Below are 20,629 nucleotides of genomic sequence, written 5' to 3' on the forward strand. Positions count from 1 at the left end.
CCAGCCGAGGAAAATGGGTCTTATCTAGCGAAACAATTGGATATTTTCAAAAAAATTACAATTTATAGACTTTTTTTTAACCTTAAACACTCATCTTGTCTAGCTCGGCGTCAACTATGTGTATTCCAGTTTATGACAGTTAGGGTATGTCGAAAAACTCCCATCTCATTTTCTCCTCCAACTTGTCTCCTACATCGCTGTTTTACCTTTTTTTGTAAAGCGTGTTTGACCTTCTTTGCATGTTCACTTTTTCGGTACTTCTGCATCGATGTAGGACGATTTTAAAGTTGGAGGAGAAAATGAGATGAGAGTTTTATGACATACCCTAACTGTCTTGAACCGGAATACACAGAATTGACAGAGCTGGACAAGACAAGCTTTTGTGGTGAAAATGTATATAAATTTTAATGCATTTAAACTGCGTTTTGTAAGTTAAAACTCGGGGGCACCATAGAAGTCCACTGTATGGAGAACATTCCTGAAATGTTTTCCTCAAAAAACATAATTTCTTAATCGACTGAAGAAAGAAAGACATGAATATCTTGGATGACAAGAGGGTGAGTACATTATCAGTACATTTTTGTTTTGAAAGTGAACTACTCCTTTAATGTACGGTTCAGGTGAGAATAGAAAGGCCAGTACGCATATATCAAAAACAAATAGCATAAATAAAAAGAGAACTACACTGGACAAAAAAAGAAGGGGAAATCGAGAGTGAAAGAGCTCTTTATTTTCCTGTGTTTAACTGTTGTTTTCGATTTGCTGCGTCACAGTGGCTCTCTGGGCTCTTTGAATATGGAAATTATGGATTAGAAACAGATAACAGACTCATGATACATAATCGTGTGTGTGTGTGTGTGTGTGTGTGTGTGTGTGTGTGTGTGTGTGTGTGTGTGTGTGTGTGTGTGTGTGTGTGTGTGTGTGTGTGTGTGTGTGTGTGTGTGTGTGTGTGTGTGTGTGTGTGTGTGTGTGTGTGGGGAGCTGATGGTATGAAGTATGTTCAGATCAGCTGGAGATAACGTCATGATGCTTTCATTGGAGAACTGCCCTCATGCTGCGAACGTTATCTGATGCGAATACCTGCGTTGCATGCAGGAGTGGTGTACGTGTGGATCTCAGCATCAGCTAAGAGATAGATAAAGATGGCACTGCCTATGCATGGCTTAGTTTGTACATGTATGTTTCTAAATTCTTAAAGGGACAGTGCAGCCAAAAAGGAAAACTCTGTCATCATTTACTAAGCCAGAAGAATTAACATTCATCTTTGAAACGCAAAATTTCTCTACAGTGCAAAATTCATTACACTTACATTCCTTTGGACATTACTGACCACAAGCAAATGATACAGTGTGTTTTTGTTTAAACAGATATGGCAAGAGAAAGCGAAATAGGAAAAACAGAAAGAGCGGGGGTGGGAGGAAAACAGGTTGCAGATGTTGTTGTATCAAGCCTGAATTAAAGCCTTTTTGTTCTTTGTTTGAGTCGGATACATGCGAGCCTATATAAAAATAGATTTACTGTATGTACACCTTCCTGAACACAGCACCCACAGCCCTCGATTTGCATTATAGATTTCTGATACCAGGATGAAATGAAGAAGTGTGTCAGCACAGTGCTTCAGAGTGCCATTTTGATTACAAAACCAGCTTTGCTGAGTAAAATGCTTGAACCCTGCTGAGTTCACCTAAAAATCCCTGTTGACACAACTCACTGGTTCCCTTTGGAAGCCGGCTAACGAGGGAAGCAGATTGAGCAGCATTAAGCTAACCTGACGCTTCGGCCCCTGCTCCGAGCGCTCTCCGCTGCTGCTGACTACCCATAATGCAGCAGCTTCTTTTTTAAAAGTCCTGGGTAACATCCAGGTCCCACAGGGAAATTAATCCACTGTGTGTTTTGAAAACAATAAATCAGATCAGCAGACATACTGCGCTCAATGGGGGTCTTGCACACACACACTAGTGCACACACACACACAGTTTTGAGGTAAAGTAGTGTGTACTGCTTTAGCTGCTGACTGTGCATGTTTTTTTTTTACGTTTTTCTTTTGTAAATAGACAGACATATTTATTTTATTCCCTTTGTTTTGTTTTTGTGTGCATTTGTTTTTAATTTGTCTTGTAAATGGAGAACAGTCAGCTTTTCTGTTTTATTACTGTTTTGTTTCTTTTTTTTTTTGTATTTTATTTTATTTTTTAATTATTTAATTTGTTGTTTTTTGTCCATTTTATTATAGTTATGTATTTTTAGTTTTTTATTGTATTGTATTCTATTTCATTTTATTTATTTTATTTTTATTGTATTTAATTTTGTTTCATTTATTTTTTGTTTCGTTTCATTTTATTTTAAATGTTTTTATTTTAATTTTTTTTTTTTTCGTTAAGTATTTTATTTATTTTTTATTTTTATTAATTTATTTGTAATTTTTTATTGTATTGTATTTTATTTTTTATTGTATTGTAAAGAAAAGAACCAGATTTTTTTTTTTTTTTAATATTTATTTATTTTTCCTCAGGTCAACCTACAGTGAAATCTCATTGGTCTAAAATCCCACTCCCCATAACTGTGTATTAAACATTTAAACATGGACTAACTTGTATTACAACTTTTGTTTTTACTATTAAGCAAATTATTTGTCCCAGGAAACATCGTGCCTGGTTACGACACATTGTAAGTGTATCATGTTTTTTGTTGTTTCCTCTTTGCTGTGCATTGCTGCCAAAGATCTGGATTTACTGACCGCTTCAATCGACCTTGAAACACCGACTCATACAAGCTTTGTTTCTGCTGTAACAAAAAGCCTGTAAAAAATGTCAAACTGATGAGACAAATAAGCTTAATTAGATTCAGATTGTGTCCAGACTTTCCAAGTCTACTCATAAAATCATCCGCCCACAGGTTGGCTTTTAAAACATGTCCTTGCAGTCTCATTTGACGGCGACCCAAAGGTCTTAGTGTGTCAAAGGTCAACATCTAGCACTGTTTTCGGACTGTGTGCTGGTGTTTGTTTGTGCATGTTTCTTTTCTAAAAGTATGCATGGTTCTCTACACCCCGCTGGACCTCTATGGGGTGTTTATTTTTGCCTTTAGCCGCTGCCATCGGTTTGTGGTTGGTCACAAGTTGTGTAGTTCGTCACTATAAATACACGCACTTTCCTCCGAGGGCGCAGAAGAGGCCGGCCATCATGAGCCTTCCCACTCGGCGGCGCGAGCAGGCCTGGGCTAGATGTGTGGGATACAGGGTGTGGGCCGCTAGTGTCGGGGGGTGTCTGCAGCTGGAAGACCAGGCCTAGTATTTCATGGTCAAACTTGTTTTGCCCTGTGCCTCTCTTGCCTGGGACATAATGAGTGGCTTCCACATTGCGGCTGTAACCCAGCAAAGAGACTATTTCAGCCTGTTGTATACTTTAACCTTGTGTAGATATAGTTGTCTACTATCCATTCACTTCATTTCATTTCTCTTTATAGACTGTTATCTAAGGATTGTCAAAAAGAAGGTTTGCTCTCTCTTTCTAATTAAGAAAGATGAGCTAACAAACAATCTGATCTGTCTTTCTAATTTCTCTATTTGATGTCTTTCAGACTTCTATGTCTGATCTCTATCTGATCCCCCTGTGATTTCTGTCTGATTTCTTTGTGATGTATGTGTCTGATTCCTGAATGATCTGTCAGATCTGATTTCTTCATCTGATCTCTCTGATTTATGTCTGATTTCTTTGATTTATATGTCAGATTGTGCCTAATTTATGTAATATCTCTCTGGTCCCTCTTTGATTTATCTGTCTGATCTCTGATTTATGTCTGATTCCTGAGTGACCTGTCAGAGCTCTCTGATTTTTCTGTCTGATTCCTCTGTGATTTATCTGTCTGACCGCTTTGTAATTTATATGTCTGATTCCTGAAATATCTGTCTGATTTATATGTCTGATCTCTGATGTATCTGTCTGATCACTTTGTGATTTATCTCTACGATTTCTCTTTTTGATGTCTTTGTCTGATCTGTCTCTGATTTATATGTCTGATCCCGCCCTTATTTATTTGTTAGATCTGATTTATGTATCTGATATCTCTCTTTTCAATTTAATATATCTGTCTGATCTATTGGAGTTATCGGATCTCTATTATTTATCTGTCTGATTTCTCTCTTTTTTTGTCTCTATCTGATTAATCTGTGATTTATCTATGATTTCTTGATCTGATGTCTTTGTCTTTCTCTTTAATATCTCTGTCTGATTTATCTGAGCTGGTCCGTTATTTATCTGTCTGATTTCTCTTTAATCTCTCTGTCTGATCTCTATCTGATTTATCTGATCTGGTCTGTTATCTGTCTGATTTCTCTTTAATGTTTCTGTCTGATCTCTGTCTGATTTATCTGATCTGGTCTGTTATTTGTCTGATTTCTCTTTAATCTCTCTGTCTGATCTCTGTCTGATTTATCTGATCTGGTCTGTTATTTATCTGTCTGATTTCTCTTTAATGTCTCTGTCTGATCTCTGTCTGATTTATCTGATCTGGTCTGTTATTTATCTGTCTGATTTCTCTTTAATGATTCTGTCTGATCTCTGTCTGATTTATCTGATCTGGTCTGTTATTTGTCTGATTTCTCTTTAATCTCTCTGTCTGATCTCTGTCTGATTTATCTGATCTGGTCTGTTATTTATCTGTCTGATTTCTCTTTAATGTCTCTGTCTGATCTCTGTCTGATTTATCTGATCTGGTCTGTTATTTATCTGTCTGATTTCTCTTTAATGTTTCTGTCTGATCTCTGTCTGATTTATCTGATCTGGTCTGTTATTTGTCTGATTTCTCTTTAATCTCTCTGTCTGATCTCTGTCTGATTTATCTGATCTGGTCTGTTATTTATCTGTCTGATTTCTCTTTAATGTCTCTGTCTGATCTCTGTCTGATTTATCTGATCTGGTCTGTTATTTGTCTGATTTCTCTTTAATGTTTCTGTCTGATCACTGTCTGATTTATCTGATCTGGTCTATTATTTGTCTGATTTCTCTTTAATGTTTCTGTCTGATCTCTGTCTGATTTATCTGATCTGGTCCGTTATTTATCTGTCTGATTTCTCTTTAATGTATCTGTCTGATCTCTGTCTGATTTATCTGATCTGGTCCGTTATTTATCTGTCTGATTTCTCTTTAATGTCTCTGTCTGATCTCTGTCTGATTTATCTGATCTGGTCTGTTATCTGTCTGATTTCTCTTTAATGTCTCTGTCTGATTTATCTGATCTGGTCCGTTATTTATCTGTCTGATTTCTCTTTAATGTCTCTGTCTGATCTCTGTCTGATTTATTTGATCTGGTCTGTTATTTATCTGTCTGATTTCTCTTTAATCTCTCTGTCTGATCTCTGTCTGATTTATCTGATCTGGTCTGTTATTTATCTGTCTGATTTCTCTTTAATCTCTCTGTCTGATCTCTGTCTGATTTATCTGATCTGGTCTGTTATTTATCTGTCTGATTTCTCTTTAATGTTTCTGTCTGATCTCCACTGATTTATCTGATCTGGTCTGTTATTTATCTGTCTGATTTCTCTTTAATGTCTCTGTCTGATTTATCTGATCTGGTCCGTTATTTATCTGTCTGATTTCTCTTTAATGTCTCTGTCTGATTTATCTGATCTGGTCTGTTATTTATCTGTCTGATTTCTCTTTAACCTCTCTGTCTGATCTCTATCTGATTTATCTGATCTGGTCCGTTATTTATCTGTCTGATTTCTCTTTAATGTCTCTGTCTGATTTATCTGATCTGGTCCGTTATTTATCTGTCTGATTTCTCTTTAATCTCTCTGTCTGATCTCTGTCTGATTTATCTGATCTGGTCTGTTATTTATCTGTCTGATTTCTCTTTAATGTCTCTGTCTGATCTCTGTCTGATTTATCTGATCTGGTCTGTTATTTATCTGTCTGATTTCTCTTTAATCTCTCTGTCTGATCTCTGTCTGATTTATCTGATCTGGTCTGTTATTTATCTGTCTGATTTCTCTTTAATGTCTCTGATTTCTGTCTGATTTATCTGATCTGGTCTGTTATTTATCTGTCTGATTTCTCTTTAATGTCTCTGATTTCTGTCTGATTTATCTGATCTGGTCCATTATCAGTCTGATTTCTCATTAATGTTTCTGTCTGATCTCTGTCTGATTTATCTGATCTGGTCTGTTATTAATCTGTCTGATTTCTCTTTAATGTCTCTGTTTGATCTCTCTGTGATCTCAATCTGTGATCTCTTTCTTACTTTTTTTTTCTTGAGCTTGTTCTCATAGTAAAGGTGTTTCATCATCTTCACAGGTGCTGTCGCTGTTACGTTCCTACCTGGCAGACACACACAGACCCCAGTCAGGAAATGAGCAGGACTGTGACCTCTCCAGTGCCCTTTTTCCACGGATGTGGCTCGCCACAAGGTCGGTACTGTCAGGATGATACGCTAACCACCACTGTCATTATTTGCATATATATTACCAAAACTGTGCATGCAAGCATCCTTTTGGTTAGGCATTTGCAAATAACATTATTTGACAAAATAAGATGGCTGCTCTGTTCACACACCAGCTTACTGGTGTGTAAAGTGAGCTCTCTGTGTCCCGAGCTCCAGTTTCAAAGACTGCTCTCTGCTCACTGACCCAGCACAGACGCAGCGCTGCAGGGAGATGACACGGCTATGTGCCCTTTGACCACTCTCACTCATCCATACTGATGCTTTATAACAAATGCCCTAATGAGAGAGAGAAGTATCCCAATCGTTTATAATTCACAGTAGTTTTTATTTTATTTTATCCAATTTTGTGTAAAATCACTGACCTTTTAACAGTCCAATCAAATTATGAGTTAAGAAGGAGATGAGTGATGTAATTTCTGAATCATTCCTGTTACTGGAAAGGAAATCGAGTGCTTTGCACTTTGGGATACTGTGCTCTTCTTGTATATTGCACAATTTGGCAAATGTAAAAAGTAATCCAAGTATTCCATGCATTAAGAAAATGTTCACACTGTGCATAGTGTACATACTGCATACTGCATTTTTAATATGACTGGTGGTAGTATGTCATTCCAAACATGAAGAGATTTAGGGAACATTTCAAAAGATGGCAGTATTCAAGAGGAAAGAGAGAGAATCTAAAGATGGAGGGATAAAAAGTTCCCAAACATCTGACCAAATTTCCCCATAATCCTTAGCTTTGTAATTTGTTGAATTCTGAGTAATATTATGTGTTTAAAGAGCAACAGAGTGACACAAAAAGATGAAACCAGGTATTCAAAGAGAGAGTTTGTGTTATTAATATCTCAGTGATGAAATACTGACGTCAGCCCTGAACACTGGCCCTCTTGTTCTCGCCCATGTCCATGAGCGTTTGCTGCGCTGTGGACACACACACACACACACACACACACACACACACACACACACACACACACACAACTGATTTACTCTTCCACATACTCACCCCTGCCTCTATCCACACACATCCACCCGCTCCCACAAATGTTAGCCCTGCAGTTGGCCTGAGATACAGGGCCCAGAATTCCCTTGTGCCCATGGGCAGCACATGTGATGCTTCATCCTCAGCATCCACAACCTCTGTGTTCTGATTATGTATCCTACGTTTGAGAGCAGCAAAACAGTTACTCTGACTATAATAGTGACCCAAAAAGTGTTTTGACACACATAAATAAGTTGTATATAAATATTATGAAAAAAATAAACAAGTACTTTCTAGTCAAGTATAGTTAATTGTAAAAATAATTTTGTTTCTCACTGTACACAATAATTATGTGTTTTTGATGCAAATTTTTAGGGATACCAATATTCTCCACCGATACGATAAACGATTATTTAGAATGACATCTGGCAGTGCCAATACCGATAGTTTGAATTTCTTAATGTATTGTTATGTATAATGTATGGAAGGCCGTTTCCGCCACTGAATAAAAATTTTAAAAAGGTAATTGCGACTTTATCTCACAATTCTGACTTTTTTCTTGCAATTGCGAGTTTACATCTTGCATTTCTGACTTTTTTTTTTAAATTGTGAGATATGAACTTGCAGTTCAGATTTTTTCTCGAGATATAAAGTCAGTATTGCAAGATATAAAGACTTTCTCAGAATTGCAAGTTTGTATCTCACAATTCTGAGGAAAAAAATATTGTAAGGTTATATCTCTAATTTTGACTTTATATCATCCAATTCTGTGAAAAAATGTCAGAATTGTGAGTTTATATCAAGCAATTCTAAGAAAGTCAGAATTGTGAGTTTATATCAAACAATTCTGGCTTTAAAACTTGCAAATGCAAGTTTATATTACTCAATTCTGAGAAAAGAGTTAGAATCGTGAGTTTATATCTTTCAATTCTGAGAAAAAAGTCAGAATTGCGAGTTTATATCATACAATTCTGACTTTATAACTTGCAAATGTGAGTTTATATCAAACAATTCTGGCTTTAAAAACTCGCAAATGCAAATTTATATCACTCAATTCTGAGAAAAATGTCCCAATTTGTGAGTTTATATCACTCGATTCTGAAAAAAAGTCATCATTTTGAGTTTATTTCTCGCAGTTATGACTTTATAACTTGCAAAAGCGAGTTTAAATTATGCAATTCTGAGAAAAAAGTCAGGATTGTAAGTTTGTCACTCAATTCTAAAAAAAGTCATAATTTTGAGTTTATTTCTCACAGTTATGACTTTATAACTTGTAAAAGCGAGTTTATATAATGCCGTTTTTAGGGGAAAAAAAGTCAACTGTGAGTTAATATCACGCAATTCTGAGAAAAAAGTCAGAATCGTAAGTTTGTCACTCAATTTTAAAAAAAGTCATAATTTTGAGTTTATTTCTCAGTTATGACTTTATAACTTGTAAAAGCGAGTTTATATAATGCCGTTTTTAGGAAAAAAAGTCATCTGTGAGTTAATATCACGCAATTCTGAGAAAAAAGTCAGAATCGTAAGTTTGTCACTCAATTTTTAAAAAAAATAATAATTTTTGGTTTATTTCTCACAGTTATGACTTTATAAATTGCAAAAGCAAGTTTATATTATGCAATTCTGAGAAAAAAGTCATAATTTTGAGTTTATACCACAATTTTAAGAAAAAAAAGAATTGTGAGGTTACATCACATAATTCTGAGAAAAAAAGTCAGATTTGTGAGTTTATATCATGCAATTCTGGCTTTATAACTCGCAAATGCGAGTTTATATCACTCAATTCTGAGAATAACGTTAGAATCGTGAGTATATATAACGCAGTTCTGAGAAAAAAGTCAGATTTGTGAGTTTATATCTTTCACTTCTGAGGAAAAAAGTTAAATCGTGTGTTTACATGATGCAATTCTGAGAAAAAAGTCAGAATCGTGAGTTTATGTCATGAAATTCTAAAAAAAAGTCATACTTTTGAGTTTATTTCTCGCAGTTATGACTATAACTCACAAAAGCAAGTTCATATTATGCAATTCTGAGGGGAAAAAAGTCAGTTGTGAGTTAATATCACGTAATTCTGAGAAAATTCACAGTTTTGAATTTATTTCTCGCAGTTATGACTTTATAACTCACAAAAGCGAGTTTATATGCAATTCTGAGAAAAAAAGTCAACTGTGAGTTAATATCACAGTTCTGAGAAAACATTCAGAATCGTGAGTTTGTCACGCAATTCTGAAAAAAAGTCATAATTTTAAGTTTATTTCTCTCAGTTATGACTTTATAACTCGCGAAAGCGAGTTTATATAATGCAGTTCTAAGAAAAAAATCAACTGTGAGTTAATATCACTCAATTCTGAGAAAAAAGTCAGAATTGCGAGTTTATATCTCGCTGTTCTGACCTTAATTCGCAAATGTGAGCTTATATCACAAAAAAAAAGTCAGAATTGGGAGAGAAAGTCACAGTAATCTTTTATTTTTTACTCACTGGCTTCCATTGGAGGTTAAAATTAACTTATAACAGTAAATAAGCACCTCTTGATTTTATTTATTTTATTTATTTATTTTTATCTAACTGGGGTACAGCAATCGGTCGCACATTATATTTAAAATCGTCAAAATTACATTTTTTTTTATTTTGTGATAAAATGGAGAGCTGAGACTTTGTTTATGAGATGTAAAAAAAATAATTTGGACTTGTTGGATGAGGCATGCTACAAATAATACTTGAAAGGGATAACGGGCCTTAACTACAACTGATTTATAGGAGCAAGTAGAACCTGTATTAAATGCACTATTAAATTTGTTTAGTCTTTAAGTGACATTGCAAGTGAAACTTTGACATCCAATTATTGACTAATACATTAGTGCATCTCTACTAATTTGATATCAATTACACTATATTGTCTATGTATGGTATTTATTCATTTTTCTTTTTTTTGCATAAAAATTTCTATCAAGTATCCCCTTTTTTTTTTTTAACAAGTCACACCCTTGTTTACTCAAACTAAAGTGTGTAGTTTCTGTACAACTCAATGAGTAAATGCAATGAAATACTACAATATGTATAATCAATAACGTGATATCTCTGTCTTTCTCTCACACAAACTGACAGGCAGAACCCATGTCTGGTAACACGTGGTGCATTTCTAGACCTGCTGGGCTGTCTTTGTGGTTGTCGTCTTGTTCCTGTATCAGGTAAGAACTCAGAAAACACCATCTGTAGTGAAATAAACACCAGTATTATGTGCTTGTTTTCAAATCTTTAACTTCTAGTCTAGATTTTATTCCAAGGAAATATGGTGTCTGCTTTGAGTGTGTGTTATTTTGAGAGCGCTGGAGGCCTGTGGGTCTTTGATATAAGAAAAACTGTCTCTGACAGATGGTACAATTGTGCCCGTGTGACCCAGTTAAACGGGGCGGCCCCTGCATGTTTGTGGGCCCCATGTGTCGCACACATGTGGGTATGGTGGCGGTGTTTATCACTTTAAAACAAGCGTATTCTTACAGTCCCACCCGCCTGCCATCACTTACATAACAAACGGTGGGCACACACACACACACACACACACACACATTTGTGCTGTGCAAGGATTTATTTATACACTCGGCCCTGTACTCTCAGTCTTAACACCCTCTTAATCTCTGTCTACTTTTCCTTTTATTTCTTTTAACATAAATTTAACTCGCTCTATCTCAATATTTCACACTCTGTCTGGCTTTTTGCAGTGTTTTCCAGTTTAAGGAATCACCCATAAATTACAAATGTCAACGAACTTCGTTAAAGTCTGTCAATGTGGTATGACTTATTTTGTGCCGGGTAACACAAAAAGAGATGTTAGGCCAAATGTTCTGTGCTTTGTCATACAATGCAAGGAGACCATTAAAAAAGGGATGTCAAGTTAAAAATGGCTGAACTTTAAGTCATCTATGTGACTTATGCATATCAATGTTATATTTCTATTCCTATATTCCAAGTTTTCCAAGTCGTACGACATGAAATAAACATTGCAATATGTATTTATTGACATCAAACCAAGTGTAGGACTTCAGAAGGCTTGAAATACAGCACGCAAGCATATGGACAATTTTATGGTGCTTTTTTATGCTTTTCCAGCGTGACTGACCCTGGTCAGTGTTTGCTTTGATTGTATGAGAGCTTATTTCTGTGAAACATCTCCTTTTGTGTTGCACACAAGAAAGTCCAGTCGTATGGTTCTGGAGCAACATGAGGTTAAGTAAGTCATTGCAGCATAGTTAGTTTGTTTAATTTAAATGAATTTAATTGTGTTATTTTTAATTACATTTAATTTTTATTTAATATAATGTAATTTTATTATTTTGATTTAATTTAAATTATTATTTTTTATTTAGATTTAATTCTTTTTTTATTTTTTTTTCCATTTTTACTTTAATTACATTTTTACATTTATGTGATTTTTTTTATTTATTTTCATTTTAAAATGTAATTTACTTTTTATTTAATTTAAATTATTTTTTATTTTAATTATTATTAAAATTAAAGTAATATCATTTTAATTGTTTCGTTTTATTTTATAATATTGTATTTATTTATTTTTTTATTTTTTATTTTTTCTATTTTAATTTTAATTTTAAATTACATTTGAATTACATTTCTTTTAATTTAGTATTTAATTTCTTTTTTTATTTAATTTTATTTAATTTTAATTTGATTTATATAATTTTTTTTAAAAATTTGTCATTTATTTTTTTACTTTAATGTAATTTTCAAAAGTTATTAAATTTTGTTTTTATTTTATTATTTTTATTTTAATTTAGTTTTTAATTTAATTCAAATTTATTTAATTTTTATATTTTATTTCTGTTTTCTTTTTTAATTAAATTTTGAAATTAAATTATTTTAAAATTTCATTGAATTTTAATTAAATTACATTTTTATTTATTTTATTTTATACCTTTTTTTTTAAGAAGCAATCCTTTTCATGCCATAAAACCTGAACATGTCCAGGTCACATTTTACACCTAAATTTAAAAAAAAAATATGAAAGGATATTATATTTTGCAGTAAGAAAACAAAGCGTTGAGGATAAGATTTTGTGTATTTTGACATTATTTTTATGTTAGGTCGGTAATGTAATGCAAAAAAGTAATTTTAATTACTTTTTAAGCAAAGAAATGTTTAGATTAAAAAATTACTTTAAAAAAATGTATTACTGTAAGAAAATCACCGTTGAAAATAATGGGCGATACAAATAAAGTAAACATAAAACATACAAAAATAAAATAAAAATGTGACCTAAATAATTTATTAAAAATAATAAAATTACAAAATGTAAATAATGTTTAAATAAAAATTAAATAAAAAAGATACAAATTTTCATTTTCTTTCATTTGCATATGTCGGTAATATTTTATGTATACTGTATATTATATCATTATTTATTTATTTTCCATTTTATTTTTTTACTTTAAATACATTTTTATATTTATGTGATTTTTTTTTAACTTAAATTGAAAAATTTAATTTACTTTTTATTTTACTTTTAATTTAATTATTTTTCATTTTAATTATTATTAAAATTAAAGTAATAGTTATTATTTTGCATTTTAATTAATTTTATTTTATTTTTATTGTATTAAATTTTAATTGTATTTATTTGTTCTATTTTTTTTTCTATTTTAATTTTTTAAATTTTAATTGCATTTCTTTAAAAAAATAATTTAAAAAAATTAAAAAATCGTTCTTTTATCAATTTTATTTTATTTTTAAGACAAATGGACAGATACTGTGCCTGATACACATCCAAGTGAATCTATTTTATTTTCTTTTATTTTTATTTATTTATTTTTTATTTTATTCCTTTAAAAACAATCCTTTTCATGTATAAAATAAAATAAAAATAAAAATATATTTATTTTTTATTATTTTTATTTATTTTACTTTATATATACTACCCTTGTTTATATTACATGTATTTGTGCATTGTTTATTGTCATTACATTCATACTAATTATAAGCAACCAACCCTAAACCAAACTCATTCTAACCCTGAACCAATTGTAAAAAAAAAATGAAAAAATAAAATAAAATGTTAATTAATATATTAATATAGTAGTCTAATTACACCCTAACAAACCTTAAAATAAATCAGAACTATTATTTCCTACTTTTCCTGTTTTTATTTTGCGATGTGTGATTCACCCTTCCATACTTTATATTTCTTTCTCAGTCTTTTTCAGTCTGTTTATATCCTTCTCACTCAGCCAGTTGCTCTCTCTTTCCTGAAGCACACCATTCACAGGTGTTAGTAGCCTCAGTGAAGAAATGAACATTTTAATTTGTCACTAACACTTCAAGCTGGTCAGAAAGACCTTAACAATCTGCTTTTTCATTCGTCTTGGAACTATTAAGTAGGGGTTGAAATTTTCTGGGCAGTTCTTGCATGTATTCCCATTCTGATGCACTCCTCACTGGAACAGGATGTGTGTGTGTGTGTGTGTGAGAGAGAGAGGCCGAGCGAAGTAGTTTGGCTCTGAGGCTCTGAGCAGAGTTTGTGATGGTGTTTTTACTGGCGATGCTTTAGCTGGGCATGAGCCGTACAGGTTTACGAGCCTGTGTGGATCAAACACTGTACCGCCTGAGAAATGCTCCCTTAACATACACCACCGCACAAATTCTCTCACTTTCTCTCTCTGATGGCCATTCAAACCATCGCTTTGGCACAAGTGGTACTGTATTTGCCATATTTCTCTCTCTCAGGTGAATAAATGGCGGTTGGCGCGCACACACTCAGCAGTAGGTGGTTGGCAGCGCAGGGGTCGCCCACTGTGGGAAAGCGTTTGCATGCTCACATCTGCTGTGCACGTTCCTCACTCGTCTGGGTTTTGTTTTTCACAGTTTGGGTAATGATGGCAGGGCATGATGTAAAATCCATGTGTGCGCGCACGTTGCCGCATGTGTGTATCGCTGTGTGTTTACTACTGTAGCGAGTACAGACGGCCCACTGTTTTCCTGCACCATAAACTCTAGCCGAACACTTAAAAACAAAAAGATCGCACACGGATTTTTACAGCTGAAGCCGTAAAGGTGCTTGGGCCGTAATACTGTATTTCACTGAGTTATTGAGTGTTCCTTCTTATATAAAGTGAGAAAGTGTTATGAATGACTGAAGTGATTCGAAATTACTTCATCGTTTACTAGGGCTGGGTTGCTAATATCAATTAGTTGATTTTAATTGCTCTTCTTTTAGTTAAACTGAAATGGATTCTTAAATGTCAAGATCAGTTCTATGCTGTTTTCTGATACATGAACAAACTCAGCTTTGAAATTCTGGCAAAAATTAACACTCCATACACCATAATAATGACAAAGCAAAAACCAGATTTGCAAATTTTACAAATGTATTAAAAATAAAACACTGAAATAAGTACATTGCATAAGTATTCATACCCTTAACTCAGTACATAGTTGAAGCACCTTTACAGCCTCAAGTCTTTTTGGGTATGATGTGACAAGCTTTGCACATCTGCATTTGGCAATTATCTGCCATTCTTTGCCTCACCTTTTCACCTCTCATGCTCTGTCAGCTTGGATGGGGGCTGGCAGACATTTTCTAGAGTCCTAGTTGTTCCAATCGTCTTCCATTATGGATAATGCTTCTGTCAACCTTCAATGCAGCAGATCTTTTTCTGAACTCTTCCCTAGATCATTGCCTTAACGCAAGTCTGTCACTGAGCTCTACAGGCAGTTATCTTGACCTCAGGACTTGGTTTTTGCTCTGATATGCATTTTCAGCTGTTAGACCTTTTCTGAGAGGTGTGTGCCTTTCGATCATTTCTTCCTTTTTTTACTACGGTTTCTTTCATGAAAGAAGCTATGTTGAAAGAAACTACTTTGTATACAATATCACGTAACATTTAGCTCAGGAAAGTCATTCGGTGTTCATAGCTTGTTAGTCAACTAGAATAAAATAACTTTAGAGAAGAGTATTTTGCTAAATATATTACATGTTCACTAGATTTGTACTTAACCTGTTAATTATGCTTCCATTATTTAATGTATGTTTAATAAATGGGTCATGAAATCAAGTTTTTATTTTTTATTTTTTTAGGAAAAATAGACAGCTACTGTGCCTGATTTATATACAAGTGAATTTATTTTATTTTATTTTATTTTATTTTTAGGAAAAGTGGACAGTTACTGTGCCTGATATATATCCAAGTGATTTATTTTATTTTATTTTATTTTATTTTATTAATTTAATTTTATTATTTTTTTAATGGACAGTTACTTTGCCTGATATCCCCCAAAAATATTTGAAAGGATATTATATTTCGCAATAAAAAATAAATTCAGTTCAATTAAAGGCTTTATTTTATTTTCTTATTTATTTATTTTTTTATTTATTTTTTAAAATGGACAGTTACAGTTTAAATGTACATTTATTTTATTTTATTTTTTATTTTATTTTATTATTTTCTTTTCTTTTCTTTATTATTATTATTATTATTATTATTATTATTATTATTATTATTATTATTTATTTATTTTTTTTATATATACCTTTCCTTTAAAAACAATCGTTTTCATGTCACAAAACCTGAACATGTCCAGGTCACATTTTACACCTAAATTGAAAGAAAAATGAAAGGATATTATATTTTGCAATAATAAAATAAAATAAAGCCTTTATCCTTCTCGTGTCACAGAACCTGAACATGTCCAGGTCTCATTTTACACCTAAATTAAAAGACAAATGAAAAGGACATAATATTTTGCAATAATAAAATAAAATAAAACCTTTTAAAATTGAATCTTTATTTATTTGTATTTTTTTGGAAAAATTAACATATACTTTGCCTGATATAGAGCTTAGGAAAATGAAATCAAATCATGAAACCTGTCAATACCCAGCCTTATCATTGACTTATGTTGTTCTGAACTTGTATGACTTTCAAAAGATGTTTGAACAGTGTTCACATTTCATATACAGTAAAAGCGTATGGAGGCAAAAAAGACAAGACAAAAAAGTATCAAAAAGTGGTCTATGTGAGTGTATATACTGCTTTAGGAGTCTTTTGAAGCCATACAGTAGCTTTAAAGGGATAGTTTACCTAAAAAAAAATCTGTCATTAATTACTCACCCTCATGTCGTTCCAAACCCATAAGACCTTCATTCATCTTCAGTACACAAATTAAGATTTTTTTTTTTATTTGATATATATTTTTTTATTTTCTCATGAATGTGTGTTGAAGACTGACACAGAAGATTATTTTTGTTTTTGTGCACAAAACATATTCTCATTGCTTCATAACATTATTTATGGATTATTTTAACAATGTCCTTACTACCTTTGTGGGCCTTGAAGTTGCGTTGCTGTCTTTGCAAGGTCAGAAAGGATTGGATTTAATAAAAATAAAAAAATCTCTGTTCCAAGATGATCAAAGGTCTTATGGGTTTGGAACGACATGAGGGTGAGTAATTAATGACAGAATTTTCATTTTTGGCTGAACTATCTCTTTAAAGCAATATATACTATATTGATGTGTACTTTGAAAAGTCTTATAGAAATCAACTTTTTTTTTTGATTGAAGAACAGGCTGAAATGTATATGAACATTCTTTGAAACATCTCATGTTGTGCTAAAGGCAAGATGTTAAATGTGTTCACACAACAACATGAGGGTGACTAAGTGATGACAGTTATTCTTATTTTGGTTCAATATCCCTTTAAACTTCTTTCTTTTCCTGTTTTCATTTCTCCTTTCTTTTGCTGAGAGCTTCGAAAGAGATTGGCCTCTCCAGGTTGTGAGTGTTTTGCCAGTGTTTGATTTCACTGCCCTGGGCTTTATTTGCTATTGCCAGTGACTGTAATATTGCTATTTTTATGAGAGAGCAAGATTTGGTCATTGAGACTTGGTGGTCGTGGCATTGACGAAACCACAGCGTTCTCTGAGTCACGCTGGCACAGCGGCTGTGTTTGTGTGTGACGCTCTGGAAGTCTCGCTGGGCTGTTTAGTTTTTCATAAAGACTCCAGCACATCCCCAGAAGTACTGTCTCCAAGCTCGCACACATATTGGCTGCCACAGTCTGTCCTGCTGAGAAATGCCGAGATTAATCATTACCGTGGTCCTGCGTCTCTCCGGAGGGCCGGCGATATTAATAAATGCCGTAGCGAATCCTCCTTTTACTGCACCGCACAACTCTCGTTTCCTCTTTCTTTCCCTCTTCTGTGTTTCTGCCTCTGTGTATGTTGGAGGAAACAGAGATTGAAAAGAAATAAATCAGCATTGTCTCATGACTAACTAGTTCTCGTCTCCCTCCCTCTGTTAATGATGTTTTTCTCCCAGTGTGTTGTTTTGTGGTAATGAGCACTTGGCCTGAGTTTAAAGGCTTGAGAATGGTTACCATCACTCCTCTTATGACCCACTGCAGTTTCGTTTTTACTTCATTTCACTTTTCTCTCGCTCTGAGTAACTGCGGCATTCTTGGTTTATTTATTGGAACCTGTAGGAGAGGCGTTCTGTGAAACTCTTGCCCTTTACAGTGTGGAAAAGTGTTTGTTAAAGTAGTTTTCTGTATGGTTTTAAACATCTAGCAGACATCTGCAGTACTTGTTGTAGTGTGAATAGGAAAAACCTATTTATTTATTTAGAATGTGTGTATTTATTATAATTATTTTTTTTTAAGTATTATATTTAACTTTGCAAAATACTATATATTCTTTATATGTGACCCTGGACCACAAAACCAGTCATAAGGTTAAATTTGACAAAACTGAGATTTATACATCATATGAAAGCTCAATAAATAAGCTTTCTATTGATGTATGGTTTGTTAGGAAAGGACAATTTTTGGCCGAGATACATCTATTTGAAATCAGAAATCTGAGGATGCAAAAAAATCAAAAAGACTGAGAAAATCACCTTTAATGTTGTCCAAATTAGGTTCTTAACAATGCATATTACAAATCAAAAATTACATTTTGATATGTTTACAGTAGGAATTTTACAAAAAATCTTCATGGAACATGAACTTTACTTAATTTATTAATGATTTTTGGCATAAAAGAAAAATCAAAAAATTTGACCCATGCAATGTATTTTTGGCTATTGCTACAAATATACCCCAGCGACTTAAGACTGGTTTTGTGGTCCAGGGTCACATATGTCACTATATACAGTGCCATTCAAAAGTTTGGGATCAGTAAGATTTTTAATGGTTCCTTGCTCAACAAAGCTGCATTTATTTGATCAGTACAGTATATTTAAAATAACAGTTTTCTCTTTGAATAGATTTTAAAATGTAATGTATTCCTGTGATCAAAGCTGAATTTTCAGCAACATTACTCTAGTCTTCAGTGTCACATGATCTTTCAGAAATCATTCTAATATGCTCATTTATTATCAATGTTGGAAACAGTTGTGCTGCTTAATATTTTTGGAACCTGTGATACTTTTTTTCAGGATTTGTTGATGAATAAAATGTTCAAAAGAACAGTGTTTATTCAAAATAGAAATGTTTGTGTTAGAATCTAGAGTTGAGGTCAAAAGTTTACATACACCTTGCGGAATCTGCTAAATGTTCATTATTTTACCAAAATAAGAGGGATCATACAAAATGTATGTTATTATTTTATTTAGTACTGATCTGAATAAGATATTTCACATAAAATATGTTTACATATAGTCCACAAGAGAAAATAATAGTTGAATTTATAAAAATGACCACATTCAAAAGTTTACATACACTTGATTCTTAATACTGTGTTCTTACTGTGGAATGATCCACAGCTGTTTTTTTTTAGTCATAGTTGTTCATGAATCCCTTCTTTGTCCTGAACAGTTAAACGTCCTGCTGTTCTTCTGTCCTTCAGGTCCCACAAATTCTTTGGGTTTCCAGCATTTTTGTGTATTTGAACCCTTTCCAACAGTGACTGTATGATTTTGAGATCCATGTTTCAACACTGAGGAACTCATATGCAACTGTTACAGAAAGTTCAAAAACTCACTGATGCTTCAGAAGGAAAAAAAAAACAATGCATTAAGAGCTGGGGGGTGAAAACTTTTGAACAGACTGAAAATGTGTACATTTTTCTTATTTTCCAAATGTATTTTTTTTTTTCATTTAGTACTGCCCTTTAGAAGCTTCAGAAGATACTTACAAGACAAAGTAAGTTAAATTTACTCTGATCTTCAAATTCCAAAAGTTTTCACCCCCCGTCTCTTAATGCATCGGTTTTCCTTCTGGAGCATCAGTGAGTCCCTCAGTTGTTGGAAAGGATTCAAATACACAAAAATGCTGGCAAACCAAAGAATCTGTGGGACCTGAAGGATTTTTCTGAAGAACAGCAGGCAGTTTAAATGTTCAGGACAAACAAGGGACTCATGAACAACTATCACCAAAAAAAAACCTCAGCTGTGGATCATTCAGGTAACAACACAGTATTAAGAATTAAGTGCATGTAAACTTTTGAAAAGGGTCATTTTCCTAATTTCAACTATTATTTTCTCTTGTGGACTATATGTAAATGTCTTTTATGTGAAATATCTTATTCAGGCCAGTACCAAATAAAAAATAGCATGTATTTTGTATGATCCCTCTTATCAAATAATTCACATATTGCAGATTCTAAAAGGTGTATGTAAACTTTTGACCTCAACTGTACACTACTATTGAAAAGTTTTTATTAGGAAATTAACTTTTATTTAGCAGGATGTGTTAAATGGATAAAAAGTGATAGTAAATTTTTTTTTTTAATAAATGCTGTTCTTTTTAACTTTTTATTCATCAAAGAATCCTGAAAAAAGTATCACAGCTTCCAAAAAAATATAAAGCACCACAACTGTTTCCAACATTGATAATAATCAGCATATTAGAATGATTTCTGAAGGATCATGTGACACTGAAGACTGGAGTAATGTGCACTACATTTTAAAATATATTAAAATACAATTTTAAATTGTAATCATTTTTCACAACATTACTGTTTTTGTAGTATTTTTGACCAAAACAATAGAAGCCTTAAAGAGCATAAGACAAATATGTACGTGTCTAAGTAATAATTTGAATAGAATGACTTTTTTTTTTTTTTTTTTTTAAGTAACGTTTAAGCGAGTCTACAGATGTTTGTGCCTGTCTGAGAGAAGCAAGAAAACATGAACAAAAGCATGTGGAAGTGATCTGTATTTATGATAAATGACTCTTTAAATAGCCTGCTGCCTGTTTCTTG

General features: G+C 32.9%; 1 protein-coding gene across 1 annotated transcript in view; it reads left to right on the top strand.

Moving 5' to 3' along the window:
* thada (THADA armadillo repeat containing) overlaps nucleotides 1-20,629 on the top strand; it is a 195,221-nt gene that overhangs the window by 103,939 nt on the left and 70,653 nt on the right. Inside the window, exons 30-31 of the mRNA XM_073834661.1 lie at nucleotides 6,294-6,406; nucleotides 10,530-10,612. Coding sequence (XP_073690762.1) covers nucleotides 6,294-6,406; nucleotides 10,530-10,612 — 196 coding nt within the window. The remainder of the gene's footprint in view (nucleotides 1-6,293; nucleotides 6,407-10,529; nucleotides 10,613-20,629) is intronic.

This window comes from Garra rufa, chromosome 2 (assembly GCF_049309525.1).
Source record: "Garra rufa chromosome 2, GarRuf1.0, whole genome shotgun sequence".
NCBI lineage: Eukaryota > Metazoa > Chordata > Actinopteri > Cypriniformes > Cyprinidae > Garra > Garra rufa.